At 53.9% G+C, this 18,052-nt stretch overlaps 3 protein-coding genes across 6 annotated transcripts in view; 1 reads left to right on the forward strand and 2 right to left on the reverse strand.

The window, feature by feature from the left end:
* Positions 1-13,358, forward strand: part of HDLBP (high density lipoprotein binding protein) — a 71,869-nt gene extending 58,511 nt beyond the window's left edge. For all 4 annotated transcript variants that reach the window (XM_025888423.2, XM_025888441.2, XM_073888838.1 and 1 more), the window contains exons 18-28: positions 2,089-2,310; positions 2,399-2,617; positions 3,291-3,429; positions 4,922-5,076; positions 5,951-6,055; positions 6,232-6,366; positions 7,376-7,519; positions 9,722-9,907; positions 10,402-10,518; positions 10,713-10,841; positions 10,973-13,358. In XM_025888423.2, the coding sequence (XP_025744208.1) occupies positions 2,089-2,310; positions 2,399-2,617; positions 3,291-3,429; positions 4,922-5,076; positions 5,951-6,055; positions 6,232-6,366; positions 7,376-7,519; positions 9,722-9,907; positions 10,402-10,518; positions 10,713-10,841; positions 10,973-11,059 (1,638 nt within the window). In that variant the 3' untranslated portion in view covers positions 11,060-13,358. The remainder of the gene's footprint in view (positions 1-2,088; positions 2,311-2,398; positions 2,618-3,290; positions 3,430-4,921; positions 5,077-5,950; positions 6,056-6,231; positions 6,367-7,375; positions 7,520-9,721; positions 9,908-10,401; positions 10,519-10,712; positions 10,842-10,972) is intronic.
* Positions 1-18,052, reverse strand: part of SEPTIN2 (septin 2) — a 124,352-nt gene that overhangs the window by 92,347 nt on the left and 13,953 nt on the right. The gene's annotated exons all lie outside the window — the stretch shown is intronic.
* Positions 13,861-18,052, reverse strand: part of ANO7 (anoctamin 7) — a 25,120-nt gene continuing 20,928 nt past the window's right edge. Inside the window, 3 exon segments of the mRNA XM_025887917.1 lie at positions 13,861-14,049; positions 14,104-14,223; positions 14,656-14,746. Of these exon segments, the coding sequence (XP_025743702.1) occupies positions 13,861-14,049; positions 14,104-14,223; positions 14,656-14,746 (400 nt within the window).

Raw genomic sequence — 18,052 nt, forward strand, 5'->3', positions numbered from 1 at the left:
TCACGACCTGAGCCAAAAGCAGACACTTACCCGACTGAGCCACTCAGGCACCCCTGGGTTTGTTTTTTTGTTTTTTTGTTTTTTTTTAAGTATGATTTATAGACAGTAACACCCGCCTTTCTTAGCGTATACTTCTGAGTTTTGATGAGCATAAACAAACTCATGTGACCACCACTGCAATGAAAATGTTTTGGCCATCACCCCTGAAATTCTGCATTGAGTCACCTTTGCCCCTTTGTCAGAACCCACATGTGGGTCTGTTTCTGGACCCTGCTGTGTTCCCGCAACTCCGTAGGGAGGGATGGCTGGGAGAGCCCTCCAGCTTTGCGCTTTTTCAGACTGCTCTAGCCGTTCTGCATCTTTGCCCTTCTGTGCACATTTGGAACCAGCTTAACAGTTTCTAGGGGGGAAATCCTGCTTGGGTTTGGACTGGGACAGTGTTGAATCTAAAGATCAAATTGGGGAGAATTGACAACTCAAGAGTTTGCAGTTTTCTGGGCTGTGTTCTTAAGTTTTCAGTGTTTGATTTTTCATTGGTGTTTTGTAGTTTTTAGCATGTGGATCTCACTCATATTTTGTTCAATTCAAATCCTCACTATTTTGCTTTTTAGCGCTGTTGTTAAATGGTACTTTTTAATTCATTTTAATTTCCAGTTACTGTAGCAAGTAGAAATATATCTGATATTTTTATATTGGCTTTCTTTTATGCATCTGGTTTAAAGTTCATTTATCAGTTCCAGTACATTTCTTGTGGATTCTTGAGTTTTCTGTGTAACACACATTGTCTGTGAACAGACAGTTGAATTCTTTCCTGCTGATCCGTACACCTGTAGGTGTGGTCTCACTGCATCGCTTGGGCCTCCGGTACGGTGTTGAGGAGCAGTGGTGAGAGGGGATGGCCGTGCCTCATTGGCGAACTTTGGGGAGAGTCCCGCAGCATTGAGTGGGAAATGAGCTGCGGTCTTCCAAAGAAGCTCTCTGTCACCTTGAGGAAGCTCCCTTCTGCTACAAGTTTGCTGAGAGCTACTGCGGGAACAGGAACAGGGGTGGGACTTTTTTGTAGGAGGCTTTCTATGTATCTGTTGACACGACAGCATGGTTTCTCTTTTTTTAAGCATATGTATTAGATTTTTTTAGTATTTTTGTGGGGGTTTTTTGTTTGTTTTTTTTAAAGTTTAACCTTGCTTTTCTGGGATGAGCCCCACTTGGTTTAGGTATGCTGTCCTTCATCGTGTTGCTGGGCTAGGCTCACCTAGCTCCTTAGCTTTTTAATAATGTTACTGTTTTCCAGTGTCTGTGTCTGAAGGTTCTCTCAGGGGTGTTTGGGAAATCAGCAGTTCAAAGATAACAAAATTCATTTGCTTGTTACTTCTTAGCATGCTGGCAGACCTTCTTTTCCTTTGTGTTTCTTCATGCTTGTGTGCCAGGTTCCAGAATACAAGGAAGGAGAGGAGAAGGCATTGTGTGGGTCTGAGTCAACTTGAAGGTGCATGTGCTCTCCTGTTGTATCTGCCAGATGAGCTGGCATCCTCAACAAGGTCATCATGTCGGGGCCTTTGCTGGGCCCTGGCTTCTTGGTGTCAGATGGGGGCCTTGGTTGGCTTGAGTCTGTCCGAGATTGAGATTGGGCCTTGCTGTGTTGGTGTGTGGGCTCCCCTGTAGCCCGAGCAGAGGAAGGCCTGGACAGGGAGCACTCTGCTTGACTTGGGGAGGAGCAGGAGTTCCGTGCCTGGGGGTGGGGCTGGCAGTACTGTGGGCTTACCTGCTGTGCCAGGTGCACCCCTACTCCCCTAGCACCCCGAGGCCATACTCACTTAGTCTCCTCTGTAGGTGGAGAGCAGCGTGCAGGGGTTGGTTGGGTCACTGCCGGTAAGTGGCAGGACTGGGGCTATGAATGTACATGCTCTGAGCCATCTCAGTGTCTGGACGGCAGAGGGGGCCATAAGTCCTTCCTGTCTGGTTGTCCATCCCTTTGTTTTGGTGAGGCATAATAGCCGCAGGCCTTTGTTCTCTAGGCCGTCTTATTTACCTGCTCAGGGGACCAGGCAGGTAGCATCAGGCTAGTGTATCTGGGATTGGTTTCCACAGCAAACCAAGAGTTTCACTGTTGACATCCGTGCTAAGCCAGAATACCACAAGTTCCTCATTGGCAAAGGGGGTGGCAAAATCCGCAAGGTGCGTGACAACACTGGAGCCCGCATCATATTCCCAACGGCTGAGGACAAGGATCAGGACCTGATCACCATCATAGGGAAGGAGGACGCTGTCCGGGAGGCCCAGAAGGAGCTAGAGGCCCTCATCCAGAACCTGGTAAGGCCTGGTGGGAGCTGCACCTTGGTCGTCCTGTCAGGCTTGGTCAGCAGGGTCATTTACTTTTTCCCCTCCCTCCATGCCTCAGGATAACGTGGTGGAAGACTGCATGCTGGTGGATCCCAAGCACCACCGCCATTTTGTCATCCGAAGAGGCCAGGTCTTGCGGGAGATTGCTGAAGAGTATGGTGGGGTGATGGTTAGCTTCCCACGCTCTGGCACACAGAGCGATAAGGTCACCCTCAAGGGTGCCAAGGACTGTGTGGAGGCGGCCAAAAAGCGCATTCAGGAGATCATCGAGGACCTGGTAGGTGCCTGGGAGAGTGGCAGGGTTCTTGGCCCCAACAGCCAGGGGCAAAGCAAGGGGCTGGGGTCTCTCAGCCTCTGGCCCTTGACAGTTGGAGGGAATACTACTCCTAACCAGCAGGGCGTTTTAAAACGTGATGAAATGCCGTTTGTGCAAGGAACCAGCCTCTCTCCAAAGGGAAGAGAAGAGACGGAAGGGGAGGGCCTGTCAGAGCGGATCCACACGGAAACCAGTTGGGTTTTCCCTCCTGGCGCTCCCCTGCTGCGGCCTGGGAAGTACTTCCCTGACCATCAGTCCCAGCGCCTCCTTATGGAGTCGTAGCCCCAGTGTTCGCTGTCAGTGGCTCACGCAGCCGCCCTTCAGGGACAGCACCTAGCCGTGCAGGAGGCACGGAAGTAGCTGTACTTTCTAGCTCTGGGCGGCAGCGAGCCTCGGTGCCATTTTGTGCAGATGTGTCATCAGTACTTTTTTGCGTCTGGGAAATGTGTCAGAAAGAGGCATCCCATTCGCTCCTGCCTCGTGCCCCTCCTCTCTCCACCCTGTTGTACTTGGAGCACTTGAGGTGTCGGCAGAGGACTGAGTGGAGGCTGGTGAGGATGTGCACTGACCCTAAGTAGTTAACCTTTGCCTTTATTTTTTTCTTTCTTGCTGTGCCCCGCAACCCCCCCCCCAGGAAGCCCAGGTGACCATAGAATGTGCCATACCCCAGAAGTTCCATCGATCTGTCATGGGCCCCAAAGGTTCCAGAATCCAGCAGATTACTCGGGACTATAATGTTCAGATTAAGTTCCCAGACAGAGAGGAGAACCCAGGTGGGTCCCAGCGGTGAGCTCTGTGCTGAGTGGGGAAGCAGGAGGTGTGTGAATGGGCCCCGCCTGGGGAGTTCCGGAGCTTCCCTAGGACGTGGGTTCTATCAGTTGCTGCAGGGTGATGGGTGCCCTTGCAGTGTCAGGAGGCTTGCAGTGGGTGATGCGGCAAAGGAGGGCAAAGCACCTGCGGCCTCTAAAGCAGGGAAGCACCCGCCCCAGCTGCCACCCTGAGTTTGGTTCTGAGGCTTCTCACAAGTCCCAGGTGACCTGTGTGCTAGAGCTGCTTCCGCTCTGTCCACTGCAGCTGCCTCTCCCCCGGCACCCCTACTTGGCGGGTCTTATGCCTTGAGAGGCAGGCACCCTGGCTGCCCTTCTACCACAGCCCCTCACACCAGTGTCCTGCTTATCGCTTGGCTCTGCATGTGCCTCGGGGACAGTCAAGTGGTAGGCAGTCATGAGGTGACCTGCACAATGAGGGGTCTCAGAGCTGACTTTCCAAGACCTGCCTCTCGCTCGGGTTGCGGCCAAGTGGACAGTCATCTTTGTGGACTGGTCTCAGTGGATGCGTCTGGTCTGGTTGGCGACGGTGTCCACTCCGTGTGCTCTGTCCTCTGCACAGCTGGTCGCGGCCGCTGACTCTCCCGTTGCCCTGAGCACGCACGGGCTGTTTTGAGTACATACGGAGGAAAACCGCATAGGATAAAGATGCATTTTCTATATTCATTATGTAAATTCAGTTTGTTTTCTCTTGCCCCCTCTTCTTTTATGCATATGGCCTTTTTTTCTAAGTCATTGGAGTGTACTCTTCAAACTTATCCTTAGTGGCTCCTTCCTAAGAATGAGAACTATTTTTTTTTTGACGTCATTTGCGATAACTGGGGTACATCCATCATCGGAATCAGAAGATCTAACAGTATATGGTGCTGTTACCAAATTTAGTCGGTGTTCAAATTTTGCCACTTTGGAAAGTGTCTGCAGAGCCCGACCTTCCCCCCAGTTGGGTACAGGACTGTGATTGCTTCGGCTGTCCTGCTGTTGCTCCTTCACACATGTTCCTGTTGTACAGACTCCTGAATTCTGTCCTGCCCCGTGAGCCTTTTGTGTCAGGTGCGCACCTGGTCCCCCACCGGCCGGCCTCTGTCAGGTGTCCTGTCCCTTCACCCGAGGCTTGCTTGCTTGCCTGCTTCCTGGCATAAGAAGCTGGAGCCCTCTCCCCTCCTCCCCCCCAGCCTGTGCTGTAGGCCCCTCCCCTCAGCCATGTCCCAGCCCCAGGGCTTGGGCTCTTAGTCCCCTTTGCCCCTCAGGCACAGTGGGTGCCGTACCCCATGCCTCCCGCACGCCAGCCGCCAAGGTAACCAGCTCCGCCTGAGCCAAGGGGGTGACTCATGTCCTCCTGGGAAGCCAAGCGTGTATGGGTCTTCCCCCCCTACTCCCGTCAGCACATGGAGGGTGCCAAGTCGGCACTGTGAGCTGCCCCCGTCTCTTGTCTCCCCAGTTCACAGTGTAGAGCCGTCAGTCCAGGAGAACGGGGACGATGCCGGAGACGGGAGGGACGCCAAAGAGGCCGACCCTGGCTCCCCCAGGAGGTGTGATATCATCATCATCTCCGGCCGGAAAGAAAAGTGTGAGGCCGCCAAGGAAGCCCTCGAGGTGGGTGCAGCCTGATGCTGGCTGCCGGTGGCACTGGCCTCACCGGCCCGGGGCACAGAGCCCGGCGCCTGGGGGCTGCTGACGGGCGTGGAACTGACAGGTTTCAGTGACAGCAGGGGGGATGTGGTCTCCAGCCTCGGGTTCCTTTTCTGTCACATAGTGAACCAAATCTATTTCAGACTTGCAAGGATGAGTCCTTTGTGCTCTGAATGCTTAACTGAGTGCCAGCTACCTGTCGGGCACTGTTTTAAGCGCTGCTGTTATCTCTGAGACCCATGTGGGCTCGGCCACAGCCTGTCCTTGACATCAGTGAGGCCAGGAGTCGGGGCTGGCCTCTGCGTCTGAGCCCCACTGGTCCCCCTCTGTAAGCCTCAGATTGCTCTGGGTTTTTTTCCTGAATTCGGTTTAGTCTGTTTTGTTTTGTTTGTATAAGTGGCCTGTCACATTTAAGAGCATAAGCTTGCGGTTGACTGTCTGAAAGTTTGCCCTGTTGTTAATCTTTAAAAAATGGACTCCATGTTTTTTGTTTTTTGTTTTTAAGAGTGCATTCCAGCAAGTGGGGAGAGGGACAGAGGGGGAGAGAGAACCCCAAGCAGACTCCCCAAGTACGGAGCCCAGTGCGGGGCTTGATCCCAGGGCCCCTGAGATCATGACCCGAGCCGAAATCAAGAGTCAGACGCGTAACCGACCACCGCCTGGGCGCCCCTCGATGCCATGTTCTTTTTTTGTGTCTTCTTTTGAGTTAAAAGCCTGGGTGCTGGTCTCAGTTTAGACGGAACAGCATGGAAGGTTCCAGGAAGCTCCCTCTAATTCTCACAGGGTCACTCTGCTCCCCGCTAGCTCTCAGGCCTGCCCCTGACCGTCTTCCCTGCAGGCGCTGGTTCCTGTCACCATCGAAGTGGAGGTGCCCTTTGACCTTCACCGGTACATCATTGGGCAGAAGGGGAGCGGGATCCGGAAGATGATGGATGAGTTTGAGGTACCATGATTTGCGGTCTTTTCCCTGGAGCCAGTTTTGGGTGGGAGCCTCCCAAGGGCCTCTGGCAGTTCAGCCCCTTGGGCCTTCCCCCTGCTCTTAACCGTGCAGTAGCCGGCCGCCCCTAAGTCTTCATCTGCGACCCCATCTACATCAGGTCCGTCCCTGTCTCCATGTAGGTGAACATCCATGTGCCGGCGCCGGAACTGCAGTCCGACATCATCGCCATCACTGGCCTTGTCGCGAATTTGGACCGGGCCAAGGCTGGCTTGCTGGAGCGCGTGAAAGAGCTGCAGGCTGAGCAGGAAGATCGGGTGGGTGTCTGTTGGGCCGCGGGGGCGTCCTCCAGAGCTGCGGTCCTCAGCCTTCGTCTGGCCAGAGCGTCACCAGCACCCTGGCCACGCTGCAGCCAGTTTGGCTGGGTGACTGGAGGAGGACCGGGCCGACCCGGTCGTGGTTTGTGTCCAGTGGCCTCTCTGCAGATGCAGTGTTAAGAGCATGGCACTTTTCTCTTCCATACAACTGCAGCAAAGTTAGATTCCCTGTTAATTAGCACTTTTTTTCCAAAGTAAACGTGCCATGTTGTGGTGCCTCCAACCGCACAGGAAAGGTAAGGTTGGAGAGGCCTGGGAGCCATTGCTGCGAAAGACCCCCAAATGTGAGTGGTGTGGTCCTGGGTGGGTGTCAGCGGGCCCACGTGGACCTTCTCACTGCTCAGTTTCCCTGTTTTGATGAGGGTTCAAGACCCACGTCCCCTCTAGAGAGCTGGTGTTGGAGGGTTTTCTGAGTGGTGAATGGTACGGCTGAGTGCTGTCAACCTCCAAAAGTCCTGTTACAGATGATGTGGGTCACGGGATTCCTACTGAGGAGGATTTCCTGGAGTCATGTTGGGGATACGGCCCACAGACCTCACACACCTGAGTGTGGTTCTGACGGTCTCAGCCTCTGGCCACGGATTTCTCAGGCTGGCTGGCCCGCTAAAACTTCAGGCCTGCTTTTCTACCCCCCACCCCCTGAACATTTTTATACTTACTCATCAGATGCCTACTAAACCAATTAGAAAGTTGAGCTCAGAGCTCACCACTTGCCACGCCAGCCTTGTCGGCGCTCGAGCAGTCCTTTCTGAAGGGTCTGTGTTCTTGCTTACAGGCTGGTCCTTGAGCTGGTGGGGCGGGGTGACAACAGAGGCTAACAGGAAAGCAGTGTCTAATTTTTGTCACTGGGGATACTTCGGGGTTCCCGACAGAACGGGGGGTGAGGCACATGGCTGCGTGTGATGGTGAAGGTCGGGCTTGAACTCCTCCACCCTTGTCTTATCTGTAGGCTTTAAGGAGCTTTAAGCTGAGCGTCACTGTGGACCCCAAATACCATCCCAAAATTATTGGGAGGAAGGGGGCAGTGATAACACAAATCCGCTTGGAACATGATGTGAACATTCAGTTTCCCGATAAGGACGACGGGAGCCAGGTAAGAATGACTGCTTGGGTCAGACTCCATTGCTGGAGCATTTTGGGGCAGACGGACTCTTGTAACCTCATCCTGACCTGGGAGCAGTGAGCGGGCAAGTTTAGGATGTGCCCAGGTGGGTGGAGAGAGGGCGGAGTGCAGAGTGGCAGGTCTCTGAGGATCGGATTTTGGCTTGGGCTTTGGGCCCTGTCTCGGTCCATGTCAGCCTGCATCGCCACGTGGACCTGGGGCACTTTTCCCCTGCCCACCTGGTCATCTTGGCAGGCAAGCTGGGGCTCCAGCTGGGTCCGTCCCACACGGTAGTCCCCACAGGCGCAGTCCTTCAGGGAGCACCCTCCCCCGCCCATCACTCCCCTTCCTGTCTTCCTTTTGGCTCCCGTAGGGGCCCCTTCCAGCACAGTCTCTGTGTCTCCTGCAGTGGCATGCAGTGGAGCACCCAGAAATGGTTTGCTTAGAATCTTCTGGCCAGCAAATCCCAACACGCCTCTACAGACTCTGGCCTTTTTGTTTGTTTGTTTTTTTAGATTTTATTTTATTTATTTGAGAGAGCACATGAGGGGGAGGGGGTCAGAGAGAGAAGCAGACTCCCCGCCGAGCAGGGACCCCAATGCGGGACTTGATCCAGGGACTCCAGGATCATGACCTGAGCCGAAGGCAGTCGCCCACCCGATTGAGCCACCCAGGTGCCCCAGACTCTGGCCTTTCAACCTGCATCCGTGCACTGTGGCAGGCCATCTGTCTGTACCTTCTTTCTCTCCCTGGCCCGAGTCTGTGAGCCACACACTTACCTGAGTCCAAAAAGGCAGGCAGGCCTGTTGGGGCTCACCCCGCAGCCCCCACCTCTCCTGTCTGCCTCTTGCCTGGTCCTACCTTCCCCAGGTGCGTCCTTCTGTCTGCCTCTGCATTTCTAAGAGACATGTTTACACTGCTGTTCTTTTTTATTCTTTGTGGGGTTTTGTTTGTTTTGTTTAAGCTGTATGCCTAATGGGCTTGAACTCATGACCCTGAAGTCAAAAGTCACCTGCTCTTCCAGTTGAGCCAGCCAGGTGCCCCTTTAATTTTTAATGTTTTTATTTATTTTTTTAACTTATTTTTTTTTAACATTTTATTTATTTGAGAGGGGGAGAGAGTGTGAGTGAGAGCCCAAGAGCAGGGAGAGGGAGAAGCAGACTCCCCGCTGAGCAGGGAGCCGGATGTGGGTCTCAATCCCAGGACCCTGAGATCATGACTTGCACCAGTCAGGTGCCCATAATTTTTAATGTTTTTAAATCTGAGAATTCAGTTTCTAAACTCCTTACCTTCACTATGTGTATTTCCTTCAACTTTTCTATGTAAATATCACGTTTTTAGTCGTTATTTGGTGTTCAGACCACTGGTTAATATTTCACGAGCTGAAGAGGGTCGGGTGGCCACATTTTCTTCATACACAGCCTTTTCCGGTGAGGGTCATGCTTCTGTTGGCGAAGTGTTCTGGTCTTGGTGTTTGGTGAGGCGCTCGTCAGCAGGTGGCAGGTCCTGGGCATCGGGACTAGCTGCTGCTCTGTGGTCTCCTGTGGTCTTTCTGTCCTCTCTCCTGGGCAGGTCTCGAAGTTTGTGCTCTTTGCTTTGTCTCCCAGTGTTTCTGCTCTCCGGTCCTTTGTCCGTTGCTCTTGTTTAGGGTTAGTATGTTAACGAACGCGGTTTATGGATGTGACTTTGTGTTCACGTGTCCCTTATGCCTCGAGTCGTGTCTCTACAGATGTGGTGCGCTTGTCTGTCCGTGTGCATGTAGGAGGGAGGCCCTAGGCTGGGGCGCACTATGGCTATGGAGTGCTGGCCATGGTGTCTGGAACCTTCTCTCCAGGTCGGTCTGTCTCCAGGACACCTCCAGATGCAGGGCCCAGGGTCACCAACACTGTGCCCCCTCCTGTAGCTGTCTCTGTGCAGATGCCCTTTCTTTTCCTGTACGTGTCTTTTTGGTGGGGGTGGGACGGGAGTGGGCAGGAGCTAATAGGCGTTGTTGACCTGTGTTAAATCAGCACCTGACGTTCTTTTCTAGCTTTTTTCGGTTCTGAGCGGGTCAGTGTTTACCCTCAAGGTGAGGCCTGCCTCACTCAGCCAGTGCTGCCTCTCGTCCTCTCACAGATCTTGTCTGCTGGGTTGGGGCTCCCAGCTGGAATTTCTGGGGGCGTCCCCTCTTCTGACCAGTTTTTCCTTTCTCAGCCCCAGGACCAAATTACCATCACAGGGTATGAAAAGAATACAGAAGCTGCCCGGGACGCCATATTGAAAATTGTGGGTGAACTTGAACAGATGGTTTCTGAGGATGTCCCACTGGACCACCGTGTTCACGCCCGCATCATTGGCGCCCGCGGCAAAGCCATCCGCAAAATAATGGATGAATTCAAGGTGGGTCCCCAACCCAGCCGTGGAGGGGTGTCATTAAGTCCTGGAGGCACAGTGGGTGCGATGGGGTGTGTGCTTCCTGCTCTGGCAGGGCACTTCCTTCCACACGGGCTAGTGGAGGGCCTCAGGTCTTCCTGCCTCAGCTGCCGACCTCACTTAGGGTTTGGAAAGGAGACCTCTGACGCTCGGGTGCCTGTCCCTAAGTTGGTGAGGCAGTGCGGAGGGCACAGCCGTGTGCCGTTGATAGCATTGGACGGTGTCCTGCACTGGCCGGCCGCAGGAGGGGCTCCCCCACAGTGCACCAGTGGCTTCTGTATCTGTCATGTTGTGCTTAGCTCTGACGTACAGGGCCTTTGCCTCCTGAAAACAAGGTTAACTTGGGAAAACTTCACTAGAAATCCACCATTCCCAGCCATGCATAACCATGAGCCTCTGGTTCAGAGACCCCAGGTGGAGGGCTTCCAGCCACCTCCAGCTGCTGTGTGTGCTCCTTCCAGGTGGACATTCGCTTCCCGCAGAGTGGAGCCCCAGACCCCAACTGCGTCACCGTGACGGGGCTCCCAGAGAATGTGGAAGAAGCTATCGACCACATCCTCAACTTAGAGGAGGAATACGTGAGTTGTGGTTGGGCAGCATGTCTGTACCCGGGACACCCTGCCTCTGACTGGCCGGGGATGACAGCAAGGCCATGTGCATTTGCTCCCAGGGGCATGCGGGTGTAGGGTCTCCCCTGAGCGAGCCTGGTCGTTGTGCATGCCTGCTGCAGACTGACACCCCCCCAACCCCCACCCCCCGCCTGTGCCTACAGCTGGCTGACGTGGTCGACAGCGAGGCCCTGCAGCTGTACATGAAGCCGCCGGCCCACGAGGAGTCCAAAGCGCCATCCAAGGGCTTTGTGGTCCGGGACGCTCCCTGGACCGCGAACAGCAGTGAGAAGGTCAGATGCTGTTGTGACCCTCCATGTGCCCTGGGAGGGGGGAGCACCTGCGAGCGGCACTTACTTCTCCATTTGGGAAGCTGCTCAGGTGGGAGCCCCTTACTAAAGCTGTGCACTCTTTCCCCCTACAGGCCCCTGATATGAGCAGCTCTGAAGAATTTCCCAGCTTTGGGGCTCAGGTGGCCCCCAAGACCCTCCCATGGGGCCCCAAACGATAATGATCAAAAAGCAGAAACCTCTCCAGCCTGCTGCCCCAAGCCCCAGCACACATGGTTTGTTTCAGTCTGACCCAGCAGCTGGACCCTCCATAAATTGACGCCTCCCCTCCCCGAGGTCTCGCAGTGAAGCCGGGCGTGCCAGCACCCTGCGTGCGCTCAGGGTCTGCTCCCTGACGCCTTGGCTCTGGGACGGCTCCCCACTGTTGGGAACACTGACAGAGGTAATTGGACACTTCCCTATAAGCGTCCCGGCTCATCCGGCATGTCAGCAAGGCTCTGGCCTCCGCTATGAGAGCTGCACAGCTGTGGCTGAGTCTACTTCCTGTGTCATGACCTCAGGAAATAAATTTCCTTGACTTTATAAAAGCCAAAACGTTTGCCCTCTTCCTTTCCCACCTCCTTTCCTCCCTCTGCCTGCCGTCCAGACCCTCCTTGTCGAATGCAATCCACCTTCTTCCAGCTGCCAAAAAGCCCACTTAGCCCAGACCACAGGGTGGGGAGGCAGACCCGGTGTGTGCACTGGGAGCGCCTGGACCCAGAGGAGAGCCGCGGTGGAGCCAGAGGGGACCGGAAAGGCAGAGAAGGGTGACCCAGGTTCTCAGGCGGTCTTGGCTTTACACATGTTGGGGTCCGAAAGCACCGAGTGTCTCTACCCCTGCACCACACGGCGCTGGAGACCCCAAGTCTGGTGAGCGAAGCCTGAGGGCAAAGCTGCAAGGCTCCATCTGGGTCCACTGTGGCTGGCCTGGTGGCCTGGTGTGGCCTGAGCGATGTGGGGACGGGAGGGGAGGCCCGCAGAGCACGGGGTGGACCATCCACTCCTCCCTCGTGCCCACCCCCACAGATGACCAGGTGTTGAGTCGCCTCCTTTCTACCTCAGAGCCAGTGTGGCGTGGTCCCATGCTGAGGGGAGTGCCACCCCCAGCGCTCTTTAGAGGGTTTTGGTGGTGGCATGTTTGCTGCAGCGCTGGGGCTCACCCGGGCTGTCCTCCTCACACACGCCCGGATGCTGTGTGTGCCGGCTCCCGGAGTTGGCTTGGTGAGGCAGGCTTCGTAGTCCTGGGGTGGGGAGAGGTGGTCAGTTGGCCTGGCCCAGAGGACCGGCTGGTGGTAAGGGAGGGTCTGCTCTGTCTCAGGTGCGTGGTGGGTGACTGTGGGTGTTGGACCACAGGCCTTGGCGAGACAAAGTGCCCCCCCGATTGTTGAAGGTCCGCTCTGGAGAGGAAAGGGGGTCCCGGGCAGTGCGGAGGTGCCTGTGTGCCATGTCGTGTAGGAACGATGACGGGCGCTCTGTCTTGCCGTCTAGCTTCCCTGTCCCTGCCTCTGCCCCCACAGAGGTGACTGGGCCTTCTCATGTTGTTCCACCCCGAGATGCTGGAGTTCCTGGGGGCCAGACATGTGTCTGACATGTGTGTCCTGCACACAGCCTCCGCCACCCCCCTGCCCCCATCCTTCACTCTCGAGCTCCATTAACTGAAGCTCGGTGACCTTCCGACTCTGGAATTCTGAGTAGACTGAGAATCGCTTGACAAGTGTACCTCAAGCTGCCTTCACAAGCTCCCGTCCAGGGCAGCCTGCAGTGTGGCCGTCTCTAGGAGCCATAGACTGGGGTGGGAGAGAACGCACACCTGAGCGGACAGGCCGGGTGACCCCAGAGCAGGCCCGGTGAGGAGACGGGGGGAGGAGGGGCGGCGCTGCCTTGCCTTTCTCCAGGCGCACCCCCTCCATCTCTCGGGGAGCCTGATTGGGAAAGGGCCCCTCCTCTCTGTCTGCATGAGGCTTGGAGCCTTCCCCGCGGCCATCTTGCTCTCTCCGTCCGCCCTTCCAACTCCCATGGCGTCGAGCCCAGCCCCTCTCCCCTTTGTCCTTCTACAGCACCCTTCCACCACCCCCACCCCTGCCCTTCCCTAGGGGTAAGTTTTAAATTTTCACAACAGGTTTTTGCACATTTGCATTTATTGCTAAATGTTGTAGATGCAAACCGCCCCCCCTTCCCTAAACTGTACTTGGGATCTCGTGTGCTCTGTTGGTGGTGGTGGTTACTAAAGATTGCTTGGTGACCCTGCCCAGGCCTGGTCTCCTGCAGCCACCCCCGCTGCTGGGACAGCCCTGGGCAGGATGGGGTGTGCGTGTCCATTTCCTTTGTTGAATGTCTTCCATATCATGTGTTTCCATAGCTATGATCCGTCCCTTGGCCTTAATTTTGGAATCTGGAGATTATATGCAAACATGTGTAAAGGCTTATGAATATGGATGACACTGGAATTTTATAAATTCTAAAATAAAACCCGAAACCAGATATAGTGTGCTAGAACTCATTTTGTCATGCGGCATGTCTTTTTTTGGTCCTGTGGAACCAGGGGTGTCTTCTACATGCTCTTGAGTGGTAACTGGATATCCATGGATAGTTCTAGTCTCTGGTGTGATTCTCCCAGCTGGCATATGTGGGAGGTAGATCGGTTCCCTGAGAGCAGACAGGTGAGGGGCTGGGAGGGAAGCAGGCAGTGGGCCCTGAGCAGGGGTGAGAGGAGCCACCTGCCCTTGGGGCTGGGAGAGACATGGCAGGGAGCAGCTCCAGCAGTTGCTGCTGCAGTCAGCTGGGCTTGGGGGCCCCCAGCCAGCACCTGGGAGACCCAGGGTCACTGAGGGCACAGCGCTCTGGGCCAAGAAGGGGCAGGAGATGAGCTGTGGCCTCTAGAGGGCAGTGAGCCTTTGATAGCTCTGGGGCCTCGGAGTCCCTGCCCTCCAGGTGGGACTGCCAACTTGAGGTGACCCCTGTGACCTCAGAGGGAGGGGACGGGTCAGGCATGGCTGACTCCTGGTGGTGTAAGCTGTGGGCCCAGACTCCTCTCCAAGTCCAGGGAGCTGCTGTCCTTTGTCAGTTTGTTCCAGAGAGAGCCTGTCCCCAGGAAAGGGTGCAGGAGGGAGTGACGGGACTGACCGTGGTCTGTCACGTGCCACGGCAGAGCACCGGGCCGGGCGCCATGCCACTGCTGGACAAGGGAAGGTGACACAGGAGAGGTGGGGGAGGCGGAGGGGCTCACCTCATTCTCAGTCAGTGCCTGCTTGGCCAGGTAGTATTCCCGCTTCACTTTGACCTCCACAGACTCAGCAATGTCGGGCACCAGGAGGTCGAGGACCCGGCCAATGGAGAACACCACGTGCTGGGGGCAGGACACGGAGCAGCGGCAGAAGACACCCGCCCTCTGTGGGACAGATGCCTAGAGTGGCCTGCACAGGGCCGGGTGTGGGCACCTGCTCCCCATCTGTGGGCTGAGCTGGAGAATCGCAGTGTAGCCGAGGAAACCCCCAGAGCAGGCGGGAGCGATGGCTACAGAGACCTGTCCCAGGTTCTGGGACCCTGGGGAGCCTCCCGGGACGCTCTGCAGCGACCAGAGACAGAGGCCAGGCAGGGATTGACCGTTCCCAAGATGGGGAGAAACCGTGCGCAGGAGAGCTATGGTGTGACCAGGTGATGGCGTGTCTGCACCCCCCACCCCCCCGACACCTGCACACCACATGGTGGATCTGGCAAGGCGTCCTCAGGGCAGAGGGCAGTAGGAGAAGCCAACTGGGGAACTGGGAACCTGGCTAACCTCAAACACAATGATGAAAGCCAGGCGGATGGCCAGAAGATTCCAGTAGGTCGGGGAACTCTGCCCATCATCTTCCCTGAAAGCCTGGTACCTGCAGGAGACCAGGAAGTCAGTGTGGGCAGCTGGGGCTCCGCCTTTCCCTCCCATGATCCCATGACTCTGGGCCAGGCTTACCTGAGGGCGCCTGGAGGAGTATTCCCACACAGGGTACTCTGACAGGACCTTTAGCTTTCGGTGTTGGGGTTCCAACGAGGTGGATGGGCCGGATTGTCCCATTCCCCTGTAGCCTAAACTGGGCCCCGCAGTGGCAGATGTCCTATTGTCCAGCGGATGTGCTGATACAATAAATCTGTGCTGCTATGGGCGGTATCACCCTAACCATGAGAACGTGCCACTCCACGAGACCAGCAGCGAGCTCTCCTCACGCTTGCCTGCCCAGCACTGCTCTCCCTGACTGAACAGGCTCGATATTTCTGGTTTGTCATCTTGCCATATCCTTTGACGGCTTCTTGGGTTTCTGATAAGGTGCAACATAACTTACAGGCTGCACCCCATGGGAGGCACTACCAGGGCCAACTTTGTAGAGGGGGAAAATCTCGAATATTAAGCAGTAATCGAGGGAAAATCCATCCATGAATGTAATAAACTTGAGTGGCTAAACTAGACAACAGAAGAGAGACTGTGGACACAGAGACAGTTATTTGAAGTCACCCTGAATGCTCTACAGAGAGCCTGAAGATGTAACAAATACTCACCGTGCCCTCAGGAGACATGAAGGGAAATCAGAGGTACTCCAACATGGCAGGAGTTCCAGAAGCTGAGAATGCAGACTATAGAAGCTCTGTTTGGTTTGGGGGCTTTTTTGTTTGTTTTTTAAAGATTTTATTTATTCATTTGACAGCACAAGCAGGGGGAGCTGCAGGTAGAGGGAGAGGGAGAAGCAGGCTCCCCACTGAGCAGGGAGCCGGATGCGGGACTCCGTCCCAGGACGCTGGGAACATGACCTGAGCTGAAGGCAGACGCTTCACCGACTGAGCCACCCAGGCGCCCCGAGAAGCTCTTTGAAACAATGAAGTGGAGAGGTTTCCAGAACTAAAGAAAGACATCACCTTTTAGATGAAAAGCATACACTGAGTTTCAACTTTTAAGTAGACTCTACCATGACAGAGACCTGTTAGTAACACAACTCAAGGAAAATGAAAAAACTTTCTAATGCTACCAATGCTTCCTACAAGAAAAGCCAGGTCACAAGAGAGTAATAGTCCCAAAGAGATGAGGGAAAATAACCTAGAATTGTATGCCTGCTATTTGAAGGACAAAGAGGTATTTCCTGACGTAAAAACCAACCTACATGAGGGTTTGCCAACCAGAAAGTGCAATTCCAGGCAAGAATAAAAATGAACTCAGAGGGAAGGCAATGCAGAAGAAACCGGAGCCACAGAGGCTACTAAAATGCACCAAATAGATGTGTTAACAAATGACTAAAAGTGTTAATTTTTTAATAGTAAAACTAAAACTGTGTAACAATAAATAATAAGGTGCAGTGGTGGGTGCTCAGTCAGCATAAATGTGTGAAGATCCTTGTCACACAGGGAAAGGAGACGAGTGAATCCCTACAGTCTTGGTAAGGAACATTGACATAGTTAAGAATGAATGCTAAAAATGTAAGCGTAACCTCTAAAATAATAAAAATGGACACCAGTTCCAAATGAGCAAAAAGAGGAAAAGAGAGAACACTTATACTCAGCCACCAGAAAGCAGAAGAGAAATAAAAAGGAAAAAAATAAAGTATCCACTATGAAGAAATCATAAATATGAGCTTATTTGCAACTTGCAAGAACCTCAGAATACATAAAGCAAGAGGAGACAAGTAGACGAAGAAACTGACAACTACATTCCTGGAAAGATTCTCACCCTCTATCAGAGTCTGACAGAGCAGGGGGGAAAAAAATGGAAATCTGAGCAGTAAGATTAAAAAGCTTTACCTCGTAAGTATACAGAGAGCCTTGCTTCAAAACATAAGATTCAGGTTCACTTGAAACAGCAAAAATCCACTGAGCAGGGCGCCTGGGTGGCTCAGTTGGTTGAGCGACTGCCTTCGGCTCAGGTCATGATTCTGGAGTCCCGGGATCGAGTCCCGCATCGGGCTCCCCGCTCAGCAGGGAGTCTGCTTCTCCCTCTGACCCTCTTCCCTCTCGTGCTCTCTCTCATTCTCTCCCTCTCAAATAAATGAATGAAATCTTTAAAAACAATAAAACCTAAGAAAGACAAAACAAATGAGTTATGGTGTTAAGTCCAGAAGACTGATTTTTAAGAGAAACAAAAATTCTATCTGAAAAGAAAATGAGATCATAACTACCAAAACAGAAGAGCTTAAGAAAATCATCTTATGATGAACAAGTTTGTGTCAGCATATTTTAAAAGGCAGCTGAAATAGGGAGACACCACCTCACACCCGTCAGAATGGCTAAAATTAACAAGTCAGGAAACGACAGATGTTGGCGGGGATGTGGAGAAAGGGGAACCCTCCTACCCTGTTGGTGGGAATGCAAGCTGGTGCAACCACTCTGGAAAACAGTATGGAGGTTCCTCCAACAGTTGAAAATAGAGCTACCACACGATCCAGCAATTGCACTACTGGGTATTTACCCCAAAGATACAAATGTAGGGATCCGAAGGGGTATGTGTACCCCGATGTTTATAGCAGCAATGTCCACAGTAGCCAAACTGTGGAAAGAGCCAAGATGTCCATCGACAGATGAATGGATAAAGAAGATGTGGTATATATACACAATGGAATATTATGCAGCCATCAAAAGGAATGAGATCTTGCCATTTGCAACGACGTGGATGGAACTGGAGGGTGTTATGCTGAGTGAAATAAGTCAATCAGAGAAGGACATGTATCATATGACCTCACTGATAGGAGGAATTCTTAATCTCAGGAAACAAACTGAGGGTTGCTGGAGTGGTGGGGGGTGGGAGGGACGGGGTGGCTGGGTGATAGACATTGGGGAGGGTATGTGCTACGGTGAGTGCTGTGAATTGTGCAAGACTGTTGAATCACAGATCTGTACTTCTGAAACAAATAACGCAACATATGTTAAGAAAAAAGGGGGGGGCGCCTGGGTGGCTCAGTCGTTAAGCGTCTGCCTTCAGCTCAGGTCATGATCCTGGGGTCCTGGGATCGAGCCCTGCATCGGGCTCCCTGCTCCATGGGAAGCCTGCTTCTCCCTCTCCCACTCCCCCTGCTTGTGTTCCCTCTCTCAGTGTCTGTCAAAAAAAAAGCAGAAAGGGAAAAATGAAGGGGGGACATCGGAGGGGGAGACGAACCATGAGAGATGATGGACTCTGAGAAACAAACTGAGGGTTCTAGAGGGGAGGGGGGAGGGGGGAG

This window comes from Callorhinus ursinus, unplaced genomic scaffold (genome assembly GCF_003265705.2).
Source record: "Callorhinus ursinus isolate GAN/ISIS: 27379988/994484 unplaced genomic scaffold, GSC_fseal_2.0 scaffold96, whole genome shotgun sequence".
Classification (NCBI taxonomy): Eukaryota; Metazoa; Chordata; class Mammalia; order Carnivora; family Otariidae; genus Callorhinus; species Callorhinus ursinus.